This window comes from Alosa alosa, chromosome 2 (assembly GCF_017589495.1).
Source record: "Alosa alosa isolate M-15738 ecotype Scorff River chromosome 2, AALO_Geno_1.1, whole genome shotgun sequence".
Lineage (NCBI taxonomy): Eukaryota > Metazoa > Chordata > Actinopteri > Clupeiformes > Clupeidae > Alosa > Alosa alosa.
The window spans coordinates 33912246-33935447 of record NC_063190.1 but is presented as its reverse complement, the minus strand read 5'-3'; the positions used below and the strand labels follow the sequence as shown (position 1 = coordinate 33935447).

The window sequence follows — 23202 nt, the reverse complement described above, 5'->3', positions numbered from 1 at the left end:
CTTTCGGGGGTCCAATTCAGGGGGGGCTACAGATCAAAACGAAAAACGATGGTTCCATGCTATCCATGTGGGGTTACATGTCCACCAAGTTTCGTGTACCGCGCTTCGCTGCGCGGCGGTCATAATAAATGGTTAGTGTGTGTGTGTGTATGGGATGATGGGAAAATGACGAGGCAAACGTTTTGTCACAGCCATAAACTCCAGGGGGCGCCCATATTCCTCATAAAGATTAGGCTTGGCTGAATGACAGAAGAAGAAGAAGAGTTTCCGGTGTACGTCACTGCGGAGGAAACAACATGGAGGTGCACATGGATAAGTTGATGTACTAATTTGAGTGTTTAAAGATCGTATGTCTAGATTGCTCGCCAGGAGTACAACCACATTTGCAGGAGCTGACGGCGGGCAGGTAATAGTTGGAGATCAGCTGTGTTGAAGTTAGCGTTGACTTATAGGTAACCAAACCTAACGAGCTGTTACAAGGTGACTCCATTAACGTTAACAGTTAATGTAACTAACCTATCCCACTCTGTTGTTAAAATTGTAGATGTTATTTAGCTAATCGTGCAAAATTGACATGACTCTGACCTTACGTTTCGTCTCAGATTTAGAAACATGTCGCTCTTGGGGAAGTTGAGACCGCTGTTGTCGTTTCTTCAGGGTGAGTAACATTGCTGCTGCTTGATGTGGTAAGAATTAGGCTTCTGTGGAAAATGGGCTTCTGTCTACTTACAGTGCAAGTCAAAGGCAGCACAAACTACTCCAGAGCCTCTCTAGGTTACTCCGTTTGGGTAGATGTGTAATGTCACATTTCACAAGAATGTCTCATGCTGACATGTGATTTATGTTTATCTGCTACCTTGACAGTAGCATGTTGTTTTTTCACATCCTAAGTTACAGTTGTTATATGCAATTCATTTTATATGATGATGATGATATTTTGGAGTGCATAGCAGGGTGACTTGCTGCACCTGATTTGGTGGCCATGCACTAACATTAGCCTCTCCTGTTGCTGTTGTCTCTCCGTTTGCAGTTTCACCTGTCTCCCAGTGGTCTACTCCCGTCCTCTCCAGGACGATGGCCACCCTAAACCAGATGCATCGTCAGGGCAAGCCCACTTCTGGGCCACCGAAGGTCAGCGTTACGTTCGGACGGCCGCAGCTGAAAGCGGTGGTGCTGAAAACCATGATCCGCAAACCCAAGAAGCCCAACTCGGCCAACCGCAAGTGCGCCCGCGTCCGGCTGTCCAACGGCAAGGAGGCCGTGGTGTTCATCCCCGGCGAGGGGCACAACCTGCAGGAGCACAACGTGGTGTTGGTGCAGGGGGGCAGAACGCAGGACCTGCCCGGTGTCAAGCTGACTGTGGTCAGGGGCAAATATGACTGTGCCCACGTGGTGAAGAAAAAACAGTGATTTCAGGAAGAGGCGATGCTTGTTTGTGCACTGTATTTCATATTATATATTCTGTGTTGTGTGTGTTTGAATGTGGAATAAATGCAGAATAAATGCAGAGGCCAAATTTCCCTCACAGGATCAAAAGAGTGTATACATACTTATAAACCGGGTCTTTGTCAGGTTGTTCATCTAATCTCCTGTGTTATTTTTGTCAGAGAAGATGAGGCTAGATGAGATGTTGCAAAAGACATTGCTTGATTCAATGTGGGGAAATGCGTCCCTGTCACAATCATCAACAAGAAGGGCACTCGGAGAGGGCAGTCCCCTACCTTGGCCACGGAGATCTGGTGGTCAAACTGGAGATATCAGGGTGTAATGGGCTTTTACAGTCAGGTCCATATGTATTTGGACAGTAACACAACTTTTGTAATGTTGCCTTTGAACTCCTAGCTTGGAAATATCCAAACTCATTCACAAAGTGAATACAGTCTGGTGACTCATGATTGGGATTCTTTACAACACTTGCATGGGGACGAGCACTAACTTTGGTAAGGCTGGACCAATGATTTCAATCACATTGATCAGAAATTCCTAACGTTACTTCCTACTTTGCTTAAACTTTACAAACTGACAATAAACAGCATCAACAGTCAGGAAACCATGTTTGTAGGTTTATCTGTACTGTAAATACACCATCAGAATGGGTCTGAAATGAAGTGATTAAGATGTGCTTTGTAGTGTACACTTTCAGCTTTATTTCAAGGGATTAACTAAAATATTGCGTAAACAGTTTGGGAATTTCAGTCATTTTAAGTTTAACATGCCCACTTTCAGGTCTGATTTTGCATGCTATGCGCTTGCCATCGGAGAACAATTTTCTGTTCTCCACTGGTTTCTCTTCTCAAGAAAAAAGAATTCAACTCAACAGCCCATTTATTTAGAATCCCTTCCAGCTTGACAGACATCAAACATATTCACATACTCATGAGTTTCCTAATACAGGAATAGTTTGATGAAACACCATACACACTGTGGGCACCTGCACATTTATAATCACACACCGACTGCTACTGTGTTTGCCCCTCTGACTTCACTCTTCACAGTTACACACACATAAATCACACTTCGTGCCACTTTCTCATCTCCAGTGCTGTGCTCATGAGTTCACATACCCTGGCAGCATTTGTGAAGTATTGCTGAGTTTTTGGAAAATATGACTAACGAAAATCTTTCTTCACCCTGTAAAGCACGGAGGTGGATGTCTAGTGTTTTGGGGGTGTGTCAGCTACAAAGATGCAGGGAATGTTGTCAGAATTGCTGGCAAGATTAATGCATCATGCAAGGAGGACAATTTGCACTCACTGGCCCAAAACTGCACATGGGACACACTTGGACTTGGACCAGTTTGACCCTTCAGTGGCTACAGTAGGAGTAAGTGAAGGTTCTGGAGTGGCCATCACAGTTTTCGGATCTCAGTCTAATTAAGCCACTGTGGGGACATCTCAAATGTGCACTTCACGTGAGACAACCCAAGTGTTTACGGGACACGGTACTAAAAGTAATAAAAGATCCACAACGACCACAAAACGCTGCAAGTCATCAAAAATGCTAAAAGGACCAATACATAGTATTAAGAACTAAGGCTATGTAAACTTTTGAACAGTACAGGGATAATCATGTTTATATTTGTTTCATGATTGCGCTATTCTGTGATGTCATATAGTTTAACTTGAATTCCATTAAAATAAAAGTAATCTGTTTTGGCAGATCACTCATGTTTTCTTAAAAGACTGGAACACATTCTACAAATGCAAAACTGTATAAATAAGGAATGAAAAACATGTACACATAGTAGTCAAGCAGTCCACTTCATATTGCGGTGCACTGTGGTCTTATTTGAAACTCTCGGGAAATCCCCATAGTCCTCTCCAGTGTACGATAGTATGACGCAGAACTCCGGTGTTTAATTAACAAATTATTGTTTTTGCCAGTTGACCAGTTTTCATGTCATGTGCATGCAGCTTTGTGTGACCATATTTTTAAAAATGCAACCTTCTGGAGATGAGTTTTCATATTTTGCTGAGATCACTCTCCTTGGGTGGAGAGATCATCATAGGCTAACAATGGTATTACAGGCATGACAAGCATAGACAGTGATAAAGTTATCCTTGGCAAACAAATACTAACAAACCTCTCCACCAATACTCACGCTCCCATGTACCCATCTGATCACCACATACACCAATCAACTGCTAGCATTATTGCTTGTTTCCCTTTTTGTAATTAACCCCACAAAACATCTTTCAACTTTTGCTTTTTCCTTTTCAGTTCTCAGGGATCTCTGGAAACATTTCATCTTACAGCACACGCTTGTTAAGACATACGCCCAGTAAAGATACATTTAGGTAAAGCTATTATACATTGAGACAATTAAGCATTTCTGGACAGGACATAATTTATCATGGTATTTGGCATTTATCATTGCCTTACTAACTCCTATGTCCATCTGACAAGTGCTGTAGATAGAATGGCCAATGTGATTTCCCTTGTAATTGTGGTTTCAGCAAATCACCCTCATGATGGGATGAAAGCATCTGATATATAAAAAAAAAAAAAAGACTAATTTTCTTTATATAACAAACCTTTTGTTAGTGCACAGCCAGAAACAATACAAACTCAAATGAATTTGCTCCACACTGCTGGTGGGCTGTCAAAAGCATCCCAGCGTTAGCTGAAGTTAAGTACTGCAACAGAATGACTTTGATCAGGACATTCTCAAATATCGCCATTTCCAAAAGAAAATATAAAAAAAATGCACAAAAAAATCATCTCAAATTAACGAATAAGGCACGTGGTGTCAGAGGGTGCAATGCAGCCTCTCTATAAACTGTTCATGTTAATGTTGTAATGTTTACTGATGTCATTGCAAGTTGCTTTGGACAAAAGTGTCTTGTAAATAACATAAACCCTATGTGAGTGTCATGAAGTTAGAATTTAAGGCTTCCTTTGCGTGAAGCTGTTAGGTTGGCTTGGGTTGGGTTGGTTGTTGGGTACAGTTCTTCAATGCACTTCTCCAAAGTCTCCTTTCTGTCTTGATGCTCCTTCATCTTTCTCCTGAGGGCCTTGGCGGCATCCTCGAGGGCCGCGTTCTTGCACCCGACTTGATTAATAAAATCACCCAGAAGCCTCTGGGTGGACTCCGCGCCCATGCCTGCCAGGAAGCGCAGAAACAGGTCGTAGTGGCAAGGGGCGGCGGCCTTGGAGTGCACCGCTTTGTCCACGGCGGACTTGTAGACGTCCGCCAGGCTCAGGTCCCGGAGCTTGATCATGGACATCTTGCTGGTGTCTAGAACGTTCTTTCCGTGGTTCTTGAACATGAGGAACACGTAGAGGGCAGCCATGAACTCCTGCACCGTGGGGTGGATGAAGCAGCGGATCTTCTCCTGATACAGGATGAACCTCTCGCGGTAGTACTCGGACAGCAGCCCCGAGCGCACGATGGCCTCCTTGGCGTCCGAGTCCTCGTCCTTCCAGTTGCTCTTGGACACGTGGAAGGCCTCCTTGTCCAGCATGGTGTACGCCACCTTGGCCATCTTCATCAGCAGCTGCCTGCTGTCCTCCCACTTCTTGTCCTCGGCCAGCGGGCCAGTCTCCCTCTCGCGCCTCTCGCGCATGTTGAAGTACACCTGCACCAGGTGCGCGTAGAGCTCCGTGAGGGCGCCCGGCGGCTCCTGCCCCCGCGGGTACTTCTTGAACACCTTCCGCAGGTAGTTGGACACCACCCAGCAGAACATGGGCAGGTGGCACATGATGAAGATGGTCTTGTTGGCGCGCACGTAGGCGACGGCGCGCTCGGCCTGCGCCGGGTCCTTTTCGCCGCCGAAGCGCTTGCGGAAGTACTGGTCGCGGGCGTCCTCGTCGAAGCCGCGCACTTCCACCACCTGGTTGACACGGTCGGAGGGGAGCGCGCAGGACGACAGCGGCCGCGTCACCATCCACAGGAAGGCATAGTGCAGCAGGTTGCCCTTGATGAGGTTGATGAACAGGTTGCGCACGGGCACCACAGTGTTGGCGTCGCACCAGCAGTGCGTGTACAGGAAGTCCAGCTCGTGCACCAGCTCGTCCGCGTCGTCCAGGATGAACATCAGCTGGCAGTCCTCGAACTCCAGGTCGGCCAGGGGCACCACGGCGGGGTAGAGCTCGTTCAGGATCTCTCGGAGCGACTTCTCATCGTCCAGGTGCTGCATCACGTACTCGCCCGACAGCGGGAACACGAAGTAGATCTCTTCGTGCGCCTTCTCGTTGACCCAGTCCATGATGAAGCGCTGCACGGCCGTGGTCTTGCCGATCCCGGCGATGCCCCTCATGACCATGAGCCTCAGGTACCGCTCGGCCACGATTTCCGGGTTGTAGATGTCGGTGTTCTTTATGGGCTTGTACTTGAACCCCTTGTCCACCCTCAGCTCCTCAACCAGCCCTCTCAGCTCGTGCTCGCCGTTGACCGGCGCGTACAGCCCCGACGTGATGAAATGGTCGGCGTAGACCGACTCAAAGTCCGCCGGCCCGCCATTCTTTGGGCAGCCTTCGTGAATGACGGAGTACTTCTCTCTCAGCTGCTGCTTCAAACCATAGCGCACCTCATCTGCAAGACAGAGACGTCTACTTATTACAGGTCGTAAGGAGTAATAACACGTGTGCTTATGAATAATTCAAAATATTCAAACCAACAGTGTTATTTGGTTGTCATTCGGTTATTCATATTACAAACACTGTTATTTTGAGGATACATAGTATAAGTACCGGTATATATACTCTTTTGATCCCGTGAGGGAAATTTGGTCTCTGCATTTATCCCAATCCGTGAATTAGTGAAACACACTCAGCACACAGTGAACACACAGTGAGGTGAAGCACACAGTAATCCCGATACAGTGAGCTGCCTGCTACAGCGGCGCTCGGGGAGCAGTGAGGGGTTAGGTGCTTTCACTTCAACCGTTCCTACTGGTCGGGGTTCAAACCGGCAAACCCTCCAGTTACAAGTCTGAAGCCCTAACCAGTGGGCCATGGCTGCACTATCAAGCTGTAATATGAAGTCATGCCAATATAGTTTACAGCCAAAATTTGCTACAATTATAGGCCATGAAGACCAGTCTCTATCATGTGCAACATGTGTACGGCAGGGATATCAGCTTATTAAAGGTCACAAGGAGTAATAAGAGGTTATATGATGGATGCCATCATAGCCCATGAAAGTTAGTCTGTTCCATATGTTTCTCATGCGTGAAAGTTCTAACATAAGACAGGGATATCAGCTTATTACAGGTCTCAAGGGCTGGTGATAGGACAAGATCATAGCCCGTGCAGGTAAGTGTGTGTCATATGTGGAGTAGGGATGTAACGATTACCGGTATAATGGTAAACCGTGATAAAAATGCTGACGATAATAATTACCGTTTTCATTTCAAACATCATGATTATCACTGTTGATTACCACGGTGTGGAAACCGTGTATTTAATCCCTCCCAGCTTCATCCGAGCTTGCTTTTGACATACACCCAAGCTGCATGATGTAATTAACTGCGATTCGGATTAGGTTACACCTGATTTTTTAAAAAGGCGGGACATTTTCACCGCGAAACGTCTGCACGCAAAACGCCACTCTGTGTCTTTTTATACCGCGATAATACCGAAAACCGTGACAATTTAGTCACTATAAGCGTGAGGTTAAATTTTCATATCGTTACATCCCTAGTTGTTGGTGGGTAAAGTTGTTCTTACTCCTATGAAGGTGTCCACATATGTAGCTCACGAGTTTACGGAGTCCCATGAACTCGAGCACATGCTGGGTGATGTTGAGCGAGATGTCGATGTCACAGCACTCCAGCATCTTGTCCACCAGGTCGATGAGGTCCAGGACATCCAGAGGGTCCCTGAAGAACTCAGGGTAACGTTCCCACAGGAACTTCTTAAAGAACTTCATCTGAGCTTCAGTCAGCTTCTTTAACACTTGCTGGAGGAGCTGAACACAACAATATACACTACACTAGGGCTGGGCGATTTGGACCAAAAGTCATATCCCGATATATTTAAGTTGAATATCGATATACGATATATATCCCGATATTTTTTCCGCAAAGTTAGAGCTGTAAAATGAAATGTTTAGTCAAATATGAGTAGTTTTATTGAAAACTCACTACTCAAATAACAATAAAATGTAAACATAAAACTGGAGTGCCTTTTTTGAAATCAAAGCTCCGTAAGGTGCACATTTAAATAAAAAAAAGTATCTTAAATAAAAGTAGCCTATAAAATAAAATAGGCCAATCTTTTTCTGAAATAAATATATTTATATGAGAAAAGTAGCGTGCAGTTTCACAGCAGTGCAGAGAGGGGAGCAGTGCAGAGAGCTCCGGTCAGCGGCTTGCGTGGAGCAAGGATCACAGCACAAATTTGAACTATATCGATATATGCGATATGGTCTAATTCCATATCGCATTTTAAAATACATCTTTTATATCGATATATCGCCCAGCCCTACACTTCTTCCTACCACATTTTTCCAAGTGAACTTGTGACTATAAAGTTGTGAGTAACTGTATGTACAACTCCAAATCAGAAAAAATTGGGACGTTGTGTAAAATGCAAATAAAAATAGAATGTGATAATATACAAGTCTTGTAAACCCATACTTAGCAGCAAAAAGAACATAGACAACATATAAAATGTTCAAAATGAAACTTTTGACCATTTCATGAAAAATATGTGTTCATTTTGAATTTAATGCTGGCAACATGTTTCAAAAAAAGTTGAGACAGGGAATGTTCCCCACTATGCTGCTTCACCTCTCAATTTAACACAACTCTGTAAATGTTTAGGAACTGAGAAGACCAGTTGCTTGAGTTTTGAGAATTAAATGTTCCATTCCTGGCCGACATAGGATTTCAATTGCTCAACAGTATGAGGTATTCTTAATCATGTTTTTCATTCCATGATGCACCTAATTTGACAGGTCTGGATCGCAGACAGGCCATTTTAGCACCTGGACTCTTTCTCTATGGAGAAATACTGTTAAATATGATTTCTCTTTTTCATACCCAATGAGTTTAAGCGTAAATGGAGTTACAACACTCTTGCTCAATTCCCTTGCACTATTCCTGCCTATAGCTCAGCCCTGGGTAGAGATGTGGACAACTGCAAAATTTTATATTCTAAATATTGTTGAAAATGTTATGCACTACAAAAAAACACAAGTTGGATGAACTTCTCCAAGTTGCATGAATTATTAGTGAACTTGAAAGTGAAAGGCGAACCTTGAACGTGTATTTGACAGTCAGAGCCGGGTGCCTCTTGTAGTTAGGGGCGATCGCAAGCTCCGGTTTCCCAGAGCAGCTTTTCTTGTTTTTGGGCCTCCTGCGAACCCTAAACACAGAAGCAGAATACTGGGAGAATTGGCATCCATTGAACCACTTCATGTAAACATGCTGGTGTACTTTATATACTTTAACTGTTGCTACTGATATTATTGTTATTATATTGATATTATTACTATTATACTTAACGTGTAACTCCAGATTAAAAACAACCTAGGGTCTATTTATGGTAGTAAACAACTTCAAACTTTTGATTGAGAGCAAAATTATGTTGATTGGTGGTGTTTTGAGCAAGACCGTGAAGACGTGTTCAACCTTGGAGTGTTGCGCAGATCTGGTTGAATCTTTCGATACAAACACATCGTTTTCTGCGCGCTGATTCGATTGTTTCGCATGATTTTGAAACCAGGAAGCCATGGAATTCTTTTCCTACAGATACAGGTCTTGTTATAACCTCCTTGTACACTTGTTACAATCTTCGGTTTGTCTGTAGAAACCACCACAGAAGTATAATTACAGTATTTTCCGGACTATAAGTCGCACTTTCTTTCATAGTTTTGCCGGTCCTGTGACTCAGGTGCAACATATATATATATATATTTATATATGTGGTTTTTTCCTCTTCATGAAAATGTTTTGACTGGTGCGACTTATACTCCGGTGCGACTTATAGTCCGGAAAATACGGTCTATTTTGAGCATTGTTAGTGGTATAAAATATTAACGTGGCACCTTGCCTGGTTAGCATCACTGTAAGTGCATTCAGTGATAATGCAAATAAACGGTCTTGCTCAAAACGCCACCAATTAACGTAATTTTGCCCTTTATCAAACGTTTGAAGTTGTTAACTACCGTAAATAGACCCTAGGTTGTTTTTACTCCGGAGTTACACTTTGATGTAGGCTTTTTCAACTTTTTTTCCAAAAAAAAAAAAAACTAAGCAATACTGAGAATCTCTGTTCACTGGTGTCCCAGTTCATTACACAAGGGTGTCTAGGTCATATCTGCAGATGGGAGAGTCTGATGGGAGAGTGGGTGGGGTTTGGTGTGTGTGTGTGTGTGTGTGCGCGCGTGTCCTTACTGGAGTTCGGCCTTCAGCTCGTCCTCCACGCCCTCGTCACTCTCCAGAGAGTAGACACTTGATGCTGTCGACTCCGGTCTTTCAAACTCAATCCTGTAGGCACAACAACATCTCATGAACACCTGAAGGAAAGAACACTTACAAGGAATCATCACTAACACATCTTTACAAACTTCTCCATAATGCACCCTTGACATTTTGTTCATTATTATTTAAATTTTATTTATTTCAACATATCCACCCATTTCTAGAGATGAAGATTAGACAAGAGTTGTTAAGTCAAGTGTTAAGCTCCTAGTTTTCCTGACGCTACTTGCCAAAGTTCCCTACGGTTTTTGCTGAGATTATAAAACATCACTTTGTGTCTGGTAACGTCTGGGGACGTTACCCCGCTATCGCTGATACAACCTTTAAACTCAGGTTTACACAGAGTGATGAATACCCCTACATCTTTACTTCTAAGAGACTCTGCCTCTCTGGGATGCTCTTTTTCATACCCAATCATGTTGCCAGTTACCCTAATTAGTTTTGAAACATTCCTCCTATTTTTCCAAGTTTTTTGAAATGTGTTGCTGGTATCAAATTCAAATTGAACATAATTATATTTTCCATGAAATAGTCAAATTTGTCATTTTCAACATTTAATATGTTGTCTGTGTCCTTACTAAATACGAGTTTAGGAAAGAAAGCGTAAAACATGACTTTGTGTCTGGTAATACGAGGTTCCTAATACACTCATCGGTTAGCAGCAAACCCTGACATACTTGATTAAAATGTCCTCAGGTGCAGCAGGTGCAGCGTCGTCTGCAGTCCATGCTGCAGTCTTCATGCTTGGGGCAGGTCGCTCTCTTCATGGTGGACAGGATCAACAGGTGAAACAAAACATGTCAGGCATGGTCACTGCGGCACAGGATCAACAGGTGAGAAACAAAACATGTCACTGAGCATGGTCACACGGCACAGGATCAACAGGTGAGAAACAAAACATGTCACTGAGCATGGTCACACGGCACAGGATCAACAGGTGAGAAACAAAACATGCAGTTTAAACATCTAAAAGGGTAACATAAATGACTGCATTACGTTATAGTTATATTTGACTCCCTCCTTCTACAAGGGTTCTTATGGGAAACATAAAACAGCACTTGTGTGTGGATACAATGCCTGGCTTTGTTAGGCTCCGGCAGGAGCATCTTTAACAGCACTTATTCACTGTTAGAAGAACTAGTGAGAGTTTGGAGCACACAAGCACAGGCACACAAGTATCACATACCATTCTGGTAAATCAAACGATCGCCTATCCCAGGTCATGCCATCGTCACCATCCTCAGACCCGTGGATGGAGGCTCCACGACCGGCTGGAATCTCCGACTGCGTGTCCATTTCTCTACGTGTTTGTCTCTCGGAGAGAGTGCGATGCGTGGTGGATGTTGCTCAGGTTCAGAGGAGGCCGATGCTAACGAGACAAATATAGAAAGGCACTTAGAAATAACACACACTCAGAATTAACACACACTCAGAAATAGCACACACTCAGAAATTGCACACACTCAGAAATAATACGCAGACAGGAATTAATGCTTTTCGATTTTCTTATTTAAAAAGATCAGTGTTTTCATCTGTCTAAATATTCACTATTTAGTACATCTAATACGTATATTTTAATTACAATGATTTTTTGAAATCATAAGAAATATAAATGTCCACAATAAAAACACTGATTGCGCAAATATGATAAAGTATGTTTTTTTAAAATGTGAAAATTGTGATAAATTTCATGGGGGTTGAATACTTTTGCAACACGTTTGTTGTCACCTTTGAATATTTGCTTAAATCCTGATGTAACATTGGATGACTCTGAGTCTGCACACTAGCTAAGTGACTGCAAACACTGTCCTGAGCTGCAGGATGTCTCGAGGTAGGAAGGGACAAAATACAAACCTCTTGACAGATGAGCTTTTGACAGTCTTTAAGCTATATCCTGATATTGGCTATACGGACTATATGACCTCATAAAACACGACATGGACACCTGCCTACCCCAACGATTAAGACGGAGGCTTGTGTGACCTTTGACATGTTCTTTCATGTCGTGACTCTGGTATGCAACGGTTACAAATGTGGTTGCAATAAATATAGAGAGGATTGTGGAAAACTGGCCTAGACTAGGCACCACGTTTCAGCTGTGGTCTAATTTAATGGGACTAGGTTAACGCATACACCACAAGGGCCGAACTTTGAATCAGCGTTGTTGCAACCTCCCCCCACACACGCCTAAAGTTACAGTGGCCTACAACGACTATGCATGCATATCACGATATCGATCTTCTGAACAGCTAAACATAAACTCACTCATAAACCTCTCACCAGACCTTATGACAAGACATTTAAAGAATGAAAAAATACCTATCGCCAGCAATCTGATGTAGTATGGGTGTAAAGGTGTTGGAGAGGCTAGCTAACTTCTTATTATTACAGCTACGGAAATGGGACAGTAGGTTACCTCTAAGTTATTGGACTGACTTTCGAAGTCAAATAGTTTGTTACAGCAGTTACTTACATTTCTACTCTTTCAGATCCTCATTTCAGCTGTTAAGTGGACAATATTACTTTACACATTCGACAACGCAGTGCATCGAGGTGTGCATGTAGAGACTTTCTAGAAGACAGGAGGACCACTTCCTTAGCAGTTTCGCTTTCGTCTGTTTGTGTACGCCTGTTTTAAAGACACAGTAGCCTACTGAGAACTATATGACTTATTAACGTGTCAAAACTGCATTTTTGTAGTGCATATGCAGAAATGCAATGTTTTGGACATGAAACTGCATTGTAATGCATTGTAGCCTACTTCAGAAAGTTTTTTGTCAAATAACTGCATTTATTTTTGTAAAGGCTTGCCAGGGGCGATTGTAGATAAGACCTTATAGTCTAGGTGTGCTCAGCCCCTAACAGGCGTCACTTAGGGTTGCCACCTGTGTCTGACAAAAATCCTGGACATTTTGACCATCCAATCGACCTTTTTGTTTGTAAGCAACGGCGCCTTTCGCACATCTAACCCAAGATAAAAACCGTCATTCTAAGCGACAATTGTATATAAAATTAGTAAGAATGACAATTTCTAGTTATTTGTTTAGTTAATTGCTTTATTTAATAGCAGACCTTTATTATTTTGTTATATTTTCAACAGTTTTTAGTTGTGGACACCTGGGGGCAGTATTGAGAAAAAGGGGGAATACATAATTAGGTTCTGCTTTTTTGCTTGGAATAAACTTTCCTTTCTCTGTCTCTCCTTGTCCCACACACTCTCCGTCGAGTAAGAGATCCGTAAGAGATCCACCTTACCATTTCTAATGAACCTCCAAGGTGCGTGCCCCCACCACCACCACCCATGTTATGCTACGTCATTTTTGTAGAGCCAATAAGGCTGTGCATACGTTTATGGACGTAGGCACGCTTCAATTAAACTGAAATACACATTTTGCGCATCATGTACAAAAATCCGGGACATTCAGTGTCCAGGATTTTTATTTTTATTTTCCTGGACAGACCATGAAAATCCTGGACAATCAGGAAAATCCTGGACAGGTGGCAACCCTAGCGTCACTAGACCTCGACCCACTAGACTAGACCTGCAATGGGGCAGAAGACCCCCCCCCCGCCCCCCCCCTAGGGTGGTACGGGGGCATGCTCCCCCTAAGAACATGTTTTATATTTTAATGTTTAAATGTATCAATCTGGTACACTTTGAAAAGAAATTCAGTGCTTAGAATTGATCATTTGTATCTATGGATAGAAATATTTGCATTTTAACCATGCACACACAGATGGAATAGTTATGATGATGCTGCAATACGTTTACAACCACAAAACATATTTGCTGAATTTCACAGTTCAGAAATGGTCAAAAATAGTGTAATTTCAGCACTCCATGAAATTATGCAGTAGTGGTCACCTGTGTTGTTCAGCTAGTTAACCTAAGCTAATTACTTCGGCCTCATACATGCTATATATTCCTTTTTCCGGACTGTCTGGGACACAGCAGTTCTATACTGGGGCACGTGTCCCAGTATGGACCCTTTCAAGAGTGTTCCATTATCAGCATCATAGTTGGCCCCACAAGACTTCCTTTGTAACATTCCATATGTTATCTTAATGCAGAGGAAGTAGATTGGGGCCCAAATAGAACGTTCAAGCATTGTTTTTGTTTACCTTGTTGAAAGGGTCTATAATGGTTCTGGCCCCTAATGAGCAGCTGACAGTGGATCTCGTACCAAGAAGTGGGCAGTTCAGTCCAGTTTAAATATATTTCAGAATAAGCCTACATGAACAAACAATAATGGTTGTTTGAACTGTAGCCTATTTATTTATTTTATTAATTATGTTTAATGGTGTTAGGGACACTAAACATTGTGGCTATGTAGGTGTTATCCCAAAATATATCATATCCCCCAGTAAATAGCCTCTGAGTGACTGTCATCAGCAATTGTAGTATAATAGGCATTGTATAAAATTAGTTTAACAGCTAGGTTGATGCACAAGAGAACCCCTAACATTAAATCACTGACCTCAATGTTCATCATAGTCTAGCAATTTAATTTGGTCTAATCATATTGGCTTATTATTTGTATGTTGTTATTACTAGTTTATTCTACAATTGAATTAGTTGTCATTTCAACTAAAAGGGTAAAGTTGTGTGATGACACAGAAGGTTGCAGTTTGGTGAGCTAACTAATTTTTATAGGCTGCAGTTCTGCCCCTTGAAACCCCCATATAGGCAACAGTTAGAGCATCAGCACGTCTGTCTCGTCCTTTGAGCTATGCCTTTAAAGGCTTATCTTGTACTTTCTCACCTGAATCTGGCTGTTTTCTTTTTTTAAAAAAGAAACATATATCCAAGGATCTGCCACACGTGTAGTGTGTGTGTGTGTCTCTCTTTCTCTCTCTCTCTCTCTGTGTGTGTGTGTGTGTGCATTTCCAAGTTCTGCTCAGTTTTATTTCTGCACAAACGCCCTCTACTGGTGGCAAGAACAACAATCAAGAGAGTATGCCCAGGCACCATTGGGCCCACAACAATCGTAACAAATCCTTAGCAGAGCTATATGTATACATATATAATGTATATGTATACATTGGGGCAGCCGTAGCCTACTGGTTAGTGCTTCAGACTTGTAACCAGAGGGTTGCTGGTTTGAACCCCGACCAGTAGGCACGGCTGAAGTGCCCTTGAGCAAGGCACCTAACCCCTCACTGCTCCCCGAGCGCTGCTGTTGTTGCAGGCAGCTCACTGCGCCGGGATTAGTGTGTGCTTCACCTCACTGTGTGTTCACTGTGTGTTCACTGTGTGCTGAGTGTGTTTCACTAATTCACGGATTGGGGTGAATGCAGAGACCAAATTTCCCTCACGGGATCAAAAGAGTATATATACTTATGTACAGAGCTATGAACTCCTGGGCCGAATTATGCCCACACACCATTGCAACACTGCAATTTCCCTCTGGGAAAAGTTATCTATCTATCTATCTGTCTATCTGTCTATCTATCTATCTATCTATCTGTCTATCTATCTATCTATCTATCTATCTATCTTGAGGCAGCCGTGGCCTACTGGTTTATTAATTAATAATCGAATTAATTCATAAATAATAAATCATTTTGAATCGGGTTTTAATGATATGGAAACGTGAAATTAAAGGAAATCATTTGTAAACTCTATAGTAGGCTATGTTTTCATTAAAAAATAAGCTATCCACAATGCATGTGATTTCCTGCGGGCAGCCAGAATATCTGCGTTGTGGAACACATCCTACACACATCCTAAAGTGCCTTGATTTAAACAGGATGGAACTTTTTCCTCAAGGTTGGTCAAAATGCCACAGGCTTGGCCTTGTCAGTGAAAGATTCTGTCAAACAACCACAATCTGCCCAGACATCTACTTGCAAAACAAACGGGAAAAGTCACACCTGACCCGAGGAGACAAACTCCAGCATGATGACTTTAAGCGCCTGCATGTCCCCATTTCCACTTCCAGAAAACAAATCCAGTTGTGTTTTTTGTACTGCGCCTTGTACACACACACACACACACACACACACATCTGGTGCATGCACACACACACACACACACACACACACACACACACACCTGGTACACACATGCACATACACACACACACACACACACACACACACACACACACACCTCTGTCACACATCCATCCAATTTAAACTTACATGTTGGAAACCTGACATTTAATTCATTGGTTAATTAGTTAATTAAACAGTAAAAGATTAAAACGAGTAAAATATTAATTGCAGGAGGGGCTTTGCTTTTTTAAAAAGATGATTCTTGTCAAAATGACATACAAATCATAATGAAATAGCTTAAGGTAGGATATACCAAAATGAAAGGGTTTTAAGTTAATAAAATCAGATCCCGTCCAGTCAGTCAGTTATTCAAGAAATGTTCCATCAGATGAGCCATCCGTGAGGTGCTTTACAGTTTATTCTATACTTCAGTGAAGCTATTTACTCCCGCAGATTGAAAACTCTCTAGTTGGGGCGAGGCATCTTCGGGAATGTAATCGGTGTGACGTTACACCCGAGGGCGCCTTAGCCCTCTCTTTCTCCTGTAGCTCCTCGAGGCGGTGACAGCCCTCGTGCAGCTCGTGTCGTGAACGCTTGAATTGGCGAGGCGCGCGCAGCAGCCTCCTCCTCATCTTCCTTAAAACGAGTCACAAGAGTCTGTTTCAGTGGTTGCCTGCTTAATTGGTTTAAATTGAGACGTCAATAATTATTTACTCGACACAGTCGCATTTAGCCTACCTGAGGATAACCTAGGCTACAACCTATCGACACGATCCCCTTCGCGTGTTAATGAAAGCCGAGGCTTTCTTTTATTAGTCACCACGTCATTATGTACTATCAGTACCCTATTAACATCATATTACCTGCAAATCATAGGCTATATGTCGCTAGTGTAGCCCATCTAATGGAAAATCATGAAGCTGCCTCATAATTGCCCTTGTAGCCTAGGACGCTTTATGTGTTATTTATAATAAATCCACTAACCCCAAAGGGACAAGCCACAGACAACACTCTCCGCGTTCACTATCCCATTGTTGCGAGGGACGTTTCCGCTAGGCTGCGTTCTTTGATGGTTGAGTTGAGGAAAAGAGAGATAGAAAGAGAGGGAGGAGGGAGGGAGGGAGGAAGGGAGAGAGAGCTGGCGACAAACAAGGAGAGGAGAGGGATACGAGAGCGTGCGTTGGAGAGTGACGGTGCTGTAGCGGAGCTGCAAGTCGGAGCGGTGTGACAATGCCAAATTGATGCTTCGTAGGGATTCAGCCGTCTTTTATCGAAGGCTCATCGAAACACTGACCAAAATCATACGATACAGAGAGTTTGGAAACAGTATATACAGATATAATTGAAATAAAAAACAGATTGTGTCTGTGCGCATTGAAGGGCCAAGTCGCTTATGAAGGAATGCCCAAGACTTCAGCGAACGGGGATGCTGTCCGCAACCAACGATGCTTCGGAGTTAAGGACCTTAATCGTCGCTTTTGATATTGCTCTCTGTTAACACGGACTGCAGTTATCATCGGATGACCAGTTCAATCTAATTTCGAGGCAATTGGGAGCAATTTGACATTGCGCCTTGCAGTGTCGAGGCGATTCTCCTTCTGACTCTATCGTAGGGCAGGAACTGCCAAAACTTCCACAATGGCACTGATAATGGAACCCGTGAGTAAATGGACAACGAGCCAAGTGGTGGACTGGATGAAAGGTGAGTGTGTCACCAACAGCTTAGGCTCTGACGGACGGGGATGTTTACATGTTTACCCTGAACATTAACTCATAAATGCCTAGCAGATCGGACACTGATGCGCTGGTGATGGTAACCTTGAGTGAGTGAGTGGAGCGTCGGTGACGCGAGAATCTCGCATGTTATTGTTTTGGACTGATGGGGTGGACGTAGGCTCTTGGGACTGTTTTGGACGCGATTTTGGTATTTGGACTACCCCCAGGCATTGTCGTTATCGCCAAATCTATGTATTTTTAGCTTTAGCGCATCATTTCTTTTGTCTGTTTTTGAGAGCATAGTGAACAGGTGTCTTGGCTGTATCTGTTAAAGACACAAAAAGCACTCAAAAACACATGCACGCCCACACACATACACAAATAGAATCCACATTAGTATATAAAGAGGCATTGCGTTAAAAGCGAATGCCTATACTGTTTGAGCATCATGTCTTTGTACATTACATTATGTCTTTGGAGCATAGTGGAACTGCGTGGGCTTTTGTTACCAACCCCAGAGGCTAGAATAGGACTCTAAAGTCCTTACCTGCTACCTGAATATGTATACCTGTCATCATATTGTCATCTACCCAGGTACACTTGAGGTTTTGCAAGCAATGTTGTTAGACTCCTCAGATTCCCTTTGCTTCTACTGAGATCAGTGCTGACTGGCCAGACTCTGGCTCCTATCTGGCCCGGGGTCGGCTCAGTACATAGTTTTGGGGCGATGTGGGGGGGTCAAATGGGGGGGGAGTCTGTGAGCTGGCATGGAGGGGTCAGTCAGCTGTTATAGGCCCAGTATGGGGGGGTTCAGTGAGTGCATGTTGTGGTTGGCCGTGTCGCGTCGCGTCTTGTCATCACCGTGCAGGAAACCGGATGGGTCACGTGTAGCTCACTACCCATCCACTGGGAGACCCCCAGGCTAGTCGGGGGGAATCACCCAACACACACACACACACACACACACACACACACACACACACACACACACACACACACACTTACACACACTCACACACACACACACACAGACAAACACACACACAAATACACACTTACATTCGCACACACACACGCATAGACATACACACACACAAATACATACTCACATTCGGACACACACACATGTACTATTCACACTTACACACACACACACACACACTCTCCAATTCGATTTCTCCTCAGTAATTCTTTTCTTTCTCCAGGTTTTTTATGTATCTTCCTCCCTCTCTTCCTCTTTTGTCCACTGTTCTGTTCTTACTTGTCTCTCCCTCAAACATGCGCTGACACACACATAGACAAACACATATGCAAAATCTCTATTTATAGCACATGCACAGTACAGTGGAGAGCTTGATACCACAGAGTGATTCTGACTCCTTCATGGTGCTCCCTTGTAAACAGCAGACGGAGAGTTTGGCCGAGTCTCCGTCAGGGCTGTTATTGATTTCATGAGGGTTTGGTTTGCAGGAGGGAGGGACCGACAGACTGACAGAGTGCAGCTGTATCCAACCTGACAGCCATCTGACAGGGCTCCCTCTCAGTATCAGGCCATCAGACACTAATCACATCAGATCGCCAGCAATGGTCAAGTTTGGAGCAGACGGGACCGCACAGGACGCAGAGTTACACCCGCAGGTTCTAGAGTTCTAGAGGAGAGGAGAGGAGAGGAGAGAAGAGAGGAGTGGCGCGGGGAGAAGAGAGGAGAGGGCAGGAGAGGAGAGGAGAGGAGAGGGAAGAGAAGAGAGCTCCATCTCCAGCTTCAGTCACAGTAGCAGATCAGATCCGATCCGAGCATGACAGATGAATAATGTAACGCTGGCCAAACAGAGGAGGGAGTGGCTTGTCCACCCTCCAAAGCTGGGGCTCTGAGGAGGGCACTAAGCCAATGCAGTGCACTCTACCCAACGCACCTGCCCACCCCAATCTCTGGATGCAAACACCAACACAGAGAGCTTGTTGACCCCAGCACAGATTAAAGCCAAATCCAGGATGAAATTGCATTCCCCCAGGTCCAGCGCAATTGTGTGTCCATGTTGCTGTTGTTGTACACGGGTCAGCTTAGTGGTCTCAATCTCCCTGCCTGTTTGGACACAAAGTTCTGATCCAGAGTCACACAACAGATACCAGATCACCTGTTCTCTCAGCCAGCTCACTTGTTGCAATCCCATGTTCACCTGGTGTCAGTGGCCTGCTGTGTGTGTGTGTGTGTGTGTGTGTGTTTGTCACACACACTCTCTCTTTCACTTTCTCTCTCTCTCTCTCTCTCATTCTTTCACTTTCTCTCTTTCTCTCTTTCTCTCTCTCTCTCTCTCTCTCTCTGTTCCAGACAGGTCTCAGTACAGGGGACACACACACACACACACACACACATTACGCAGCTCTTAGTGAGAGATCTCCCGTGTCTCAGTACAGGGAACCATCACTCACTCACTCACTCACTCACTCAGATTAAAATGAATAGGCAGCGGAAGTCAGACAGACAGACAGACAGTTAGACACTGTAATACCCAAACCTGAGGCCTCAGAGCCCAGAATCCATTTTGGAAATAAAGAATTAAAGAGTTCACCATAGCAACACACATTTGCATTAAAACTCCAGTAAACCGTAGAACAAACACCTCCAGGCACCATCACAGCATTACACAACAGGATGTCGTGCGGTTGTGCCCAGTGCCCATGTGCAGCGTGAGCGGGAATGTGTGTGTGTGTGTGTGTGTGTGTGTGTGTGTGTGAGTGGGGCTTTATACGCTGGTTAGACGTGTAATCTGAGAGATGGACGGCTCTTTGGGCCTCTTTATGCCCAATCCCAGATTGTGTGTGTGTGTGTGTGTGTGTGTGCCATGTGATTGTGTGCTGTGTGTGTGTGTGTGTGTGTGTGCCATGTGTGTGTGCTGTGTGTGTGTGTGTGTGCCATGTGATTGTGTGCTGTGTGTGTGTGTGTGTGTGTGCCATGTGATTGTGTGCTGTGTGTGTGTGTGTGTGTGCCATGTGATTTGTGTGCTGTGTGTGTGTGTGTGTGTGCCATGTGATTGTGTGCTGTGTGTGTGTGTGTGTGTGTGCCATGTGATTGTGTGCTGTGTGTGTGTGTGTGTGTGCCATGTGATTGTGTGCTGTGTGTGTGTGTGTGTGTGTGCGTGTGTGATTGTGTGCCGTGTGCGTGTGTGCTGTGTGATTGTGTGTGCCGTGTGCATGTGCGTGTGTGCTGTGTGTGTGTGTGTGTGCCGTGTGTGTTTGTGTGGGTCAGTGCTGTATCTGTGGGATGCAGAGGATTAGGTCCTCAATGTTACGGCTTAATGTGTTTATTCGTTTACTCATGCTTATGCTACTCTCTCTCTCTCCCTCCCTCCATCTCTCTCTCTCCCTCTCTCTCTCTCTCTCTCTCTTCCTCTCTCCCTCTCTCTCTCTGTCTCTCTTCCTCTCTACCTCCCCTCTCTCTCTCTCTCTCTCTCTCTCTTCCTCTCTACCTCCCTCTCTCTCTTCCTCTCTACCTCCCCTCTCTCTCTCTCTCTCTCTCTCTCTCTCTCTCTCTCTCTCTCTTCCTCTCTACCTCCCTCTCTCTCTCCCTCTCTCTCTCTCTCTCTCTCTCTCTCTCTTCCTCTCTCTCTCTCTCTCTCTCTCTCTTTGTCTTTCTCTCATTCTATGTATCTGTCTTTCTTTCTCTCTCATTCTCTCTCTGTCACACACACACACATACATGCATACATGCACATGGCACGCATATGCACACACACATCCATAAACAGGCATAAACAAATGCACACACACACACACACACACACACACACACACACACACACACACCCATGAACATATGCATGTGTGTGTTGCGTGTCAGGCCTCCGGTGTGTAGGATATTTAATCATGTGATGTTGGTGTGAGAGAGGAAGCCTGACTCAGTGCCCGTCTCCATCCCTGCCTCCCTCACACACACACACACACTCGCACATACACACACACACACTCGCACATACACACACACACACACACTCGCACATACACACACACACACACACACATTCACTCACTCACACACACACATACACACACACACTCGCACACACACACACACACACTCGCACATACACACACACACTCGCACACACACACATACACACATAAACACACACACACACACACACACACTCGCACATACACACACACACACTCGCACATACACACACACACACACTCGCACACACACACACTCGCACATACACACACACACACACGCACATACACTCGCACATACACACACACACACTCGCACACACATAAACACACACATACACACACACACTCGCACATACACACACACACACACACACACACTCGCACATACACACACACACACACACACATACACACACACGCACTCACTCACACTGCCCAAAATGGCCCCAGGGGCTCCCTCATTAGCCCAGGCCTTGTGAGGGATGGCATCGCCGCGGAAGAGATATCGACAGAGGGAGCGTGAGAGACGAGAAGAGAGGGAACGAGGGTGGACAGATAGAGAGGGGGAACGAAGACAAGGGACTGGAGGACACTGGGATGCAGACAGAAATAGATAGAAAGAGCGACAGAACGGGGAAAGGAAAGAGAAGGAGAGGGTAAATGAGCGAGAGGAGGGATGGAGAGAGTGGATAATGAATTCATCGGAGGGCTTATTGAATTTGCAGTGTGTGTACACAGACTCAGAGTGATGGCTATTAGCATCTCCCAGTTCTACCCTAGTGTTAGCATTTCCCAGTTCTGCCCATGGAGTTAGTGTTAGCATCTCCCAGTTCTGCCCTAGTGTTAGCATTTCCCAGTTCTGCCCTAGTGTTAGCATTTCCCAGTTCTGCCCATGGAGTTAGTGTTAGCATCTCCCAGTTCTGCCCTAGTGTTAGCATTTCCCAGTTCTGCCTATAGAGTTAGTGTTAGCATCTCCCAGTTCTGCCTATAGAGTTAGTGTTAGCATCTCCCAGTTCTGCCTATAGAGTTAGTGGGCAGGGCAGGGCAACAACACATCATCTAGTAGGCTAGAACTAACCTGTCTCACAATGGTCTAAACTCAGCTCACTTTCCCTATTAGTGGGTGAACAATCAAACGCTTGGCGAATTCTGCTTCACAATGATATAGGAAAAGCATCGAAGGATCAAAAAGCGATGTCGCTCTGGCGGCCACAAGCCATTTGTCCCTGTGGGAACTTTTCTGATGCTGGAGTCCCTCCACCAACGGCTGTGCTGGCTTAGTTGTGTGTTGTAGGCGTGGCTAGCTAATGCTGTGCTGGCTGGGTGCTGGCTAGCTGTGGCTACAGCTGTGTGCTGTGCTGGCTTGGCTGGCTAGCTGTGTGCTAGCTGTGTGCTGGCTAGCTGTGGCTAGCTGTGTGCTGGCTAGCTGTGTGCTGGCTAGCTGTGGCTAGCTGTGTGCTGGCTAGCTGTGGCTAGCTGTGCTGGCTAGCTGTGTGCTGGCTAGCTGTGTGTGCTGGCTAGCTGTGGCTAGCTGGTGCTGGCTAGCTGTGTGCTGGCTAGCTGTGGCTAGCTGTGTGCTGGCTAGCTGTCTGGCAGGCGGAGGGGC

At 44.6% G+C, this 23202-nt stretch overlaps 2 protein-coding genes across 8 annotated transcripts; one reads left to right on the top strand and one right to left on the bottom strand.

Annotated features, from left to right (window-relative positions):
• The first annotated feature begins 256 nt into the window (after positions 1–256).
• Positions 257–19858, top strand: mrps12 (mitochondrial ribosomal protein S12). Of its 7 annotated transcripts, XR_007196605.1 has the most exons (4): positions 276–302; positions 603–658; positions 1031–1467; positions 19842–19858. XR_007196605.1 is itself a non-coding variant. In XM_048270833.1 (3 exons), exons 2-3 carry the CDS (start codon positions 613–615, stop codon positions 1408–1410), a joined length of 426 nt encoding a protein of 141 aa, XP_048126790.1. In that variant the 5' UTR covers positions 257–406; positions 603–612; the 3' UTR covers positions 1411–1525. The 7 variants fall into 7 exon arrangements, 6 of the variants coding, with proteins under 6 accessions (XP_048126790.1, XP_048126819.1, XP_048126801.1 ...); XM_048270833.1 differs by lacking the exon at positions 19842–19858 and having other exon boundaries at positions 257–406; positions 1031–1525; XM_048270862.1 differs by lacking the exon at positions 19842–19858 and having other exon boundaries at positions 259–452; positions 1031–1525.
• On the bottom strand, positions 2308–10671 carry nlrc3l1 (NLR family, CARD domain containing 3-like 1). The gene is made up of 5 exons (XM_048229852.1): positions 10607–10671; positions 9843–9935; positions 8703–8811; positions 7171–7411; positions 2308–6034 (listed from the first exon to the last, which is right to left on the bottom strand). The coding sequence occupies exons 1-5, from the start codon at positions 10669–10671 to the stop codon at positions 4380–4382; spliced, it is 2163 nt and encodes a 720-aa protein (XP_048085809.1). The 3' UTR covers positions 2308–4379.
• Positions 19859–23202: the final 3344 nt, after the last annotated feature.

Excerpts from the sequence above, each read along its gene's own strand:
- nlrc3l1 (XM_048229852.1), bottom strand. The coding sequence starts at position 10,671 with ATGAAGACTGCAGCATGGACTGCAGACGACGCTGCACCTGCTGCACCT. Across the intron at positions 9,936-10,606 it reads CCTGAGGACATTTTAATCAA|GATTGAGTTTGAAAGACCGG; the intron begins GTATGTCAGGGT and ends TTGTGCCTACAG. Across the intron at positions 6,035-7,170 it reads ATGTGGACACCTTCATAGGA|ATGAGGTGCGCTATGGTTTG; the intron begins GTAAGAACAACT and ends TCTGTCTTGCAG.
- mrps12 (XM_048270833.1), top strand. The coding sequence starts at position 613 with ATGTCGCTCTTGGGGAAGTTGAGACCGCTGTTGTCGTTTCTTCAGG. Across the intron at positions 659-1,030 it reads GCTGTTGTCGTTTCTTCAGG|TTTCACCTGTCTCCCAGTGG; the intron begins GTGAGTAACATT and ends CTCCGTTTGCAG.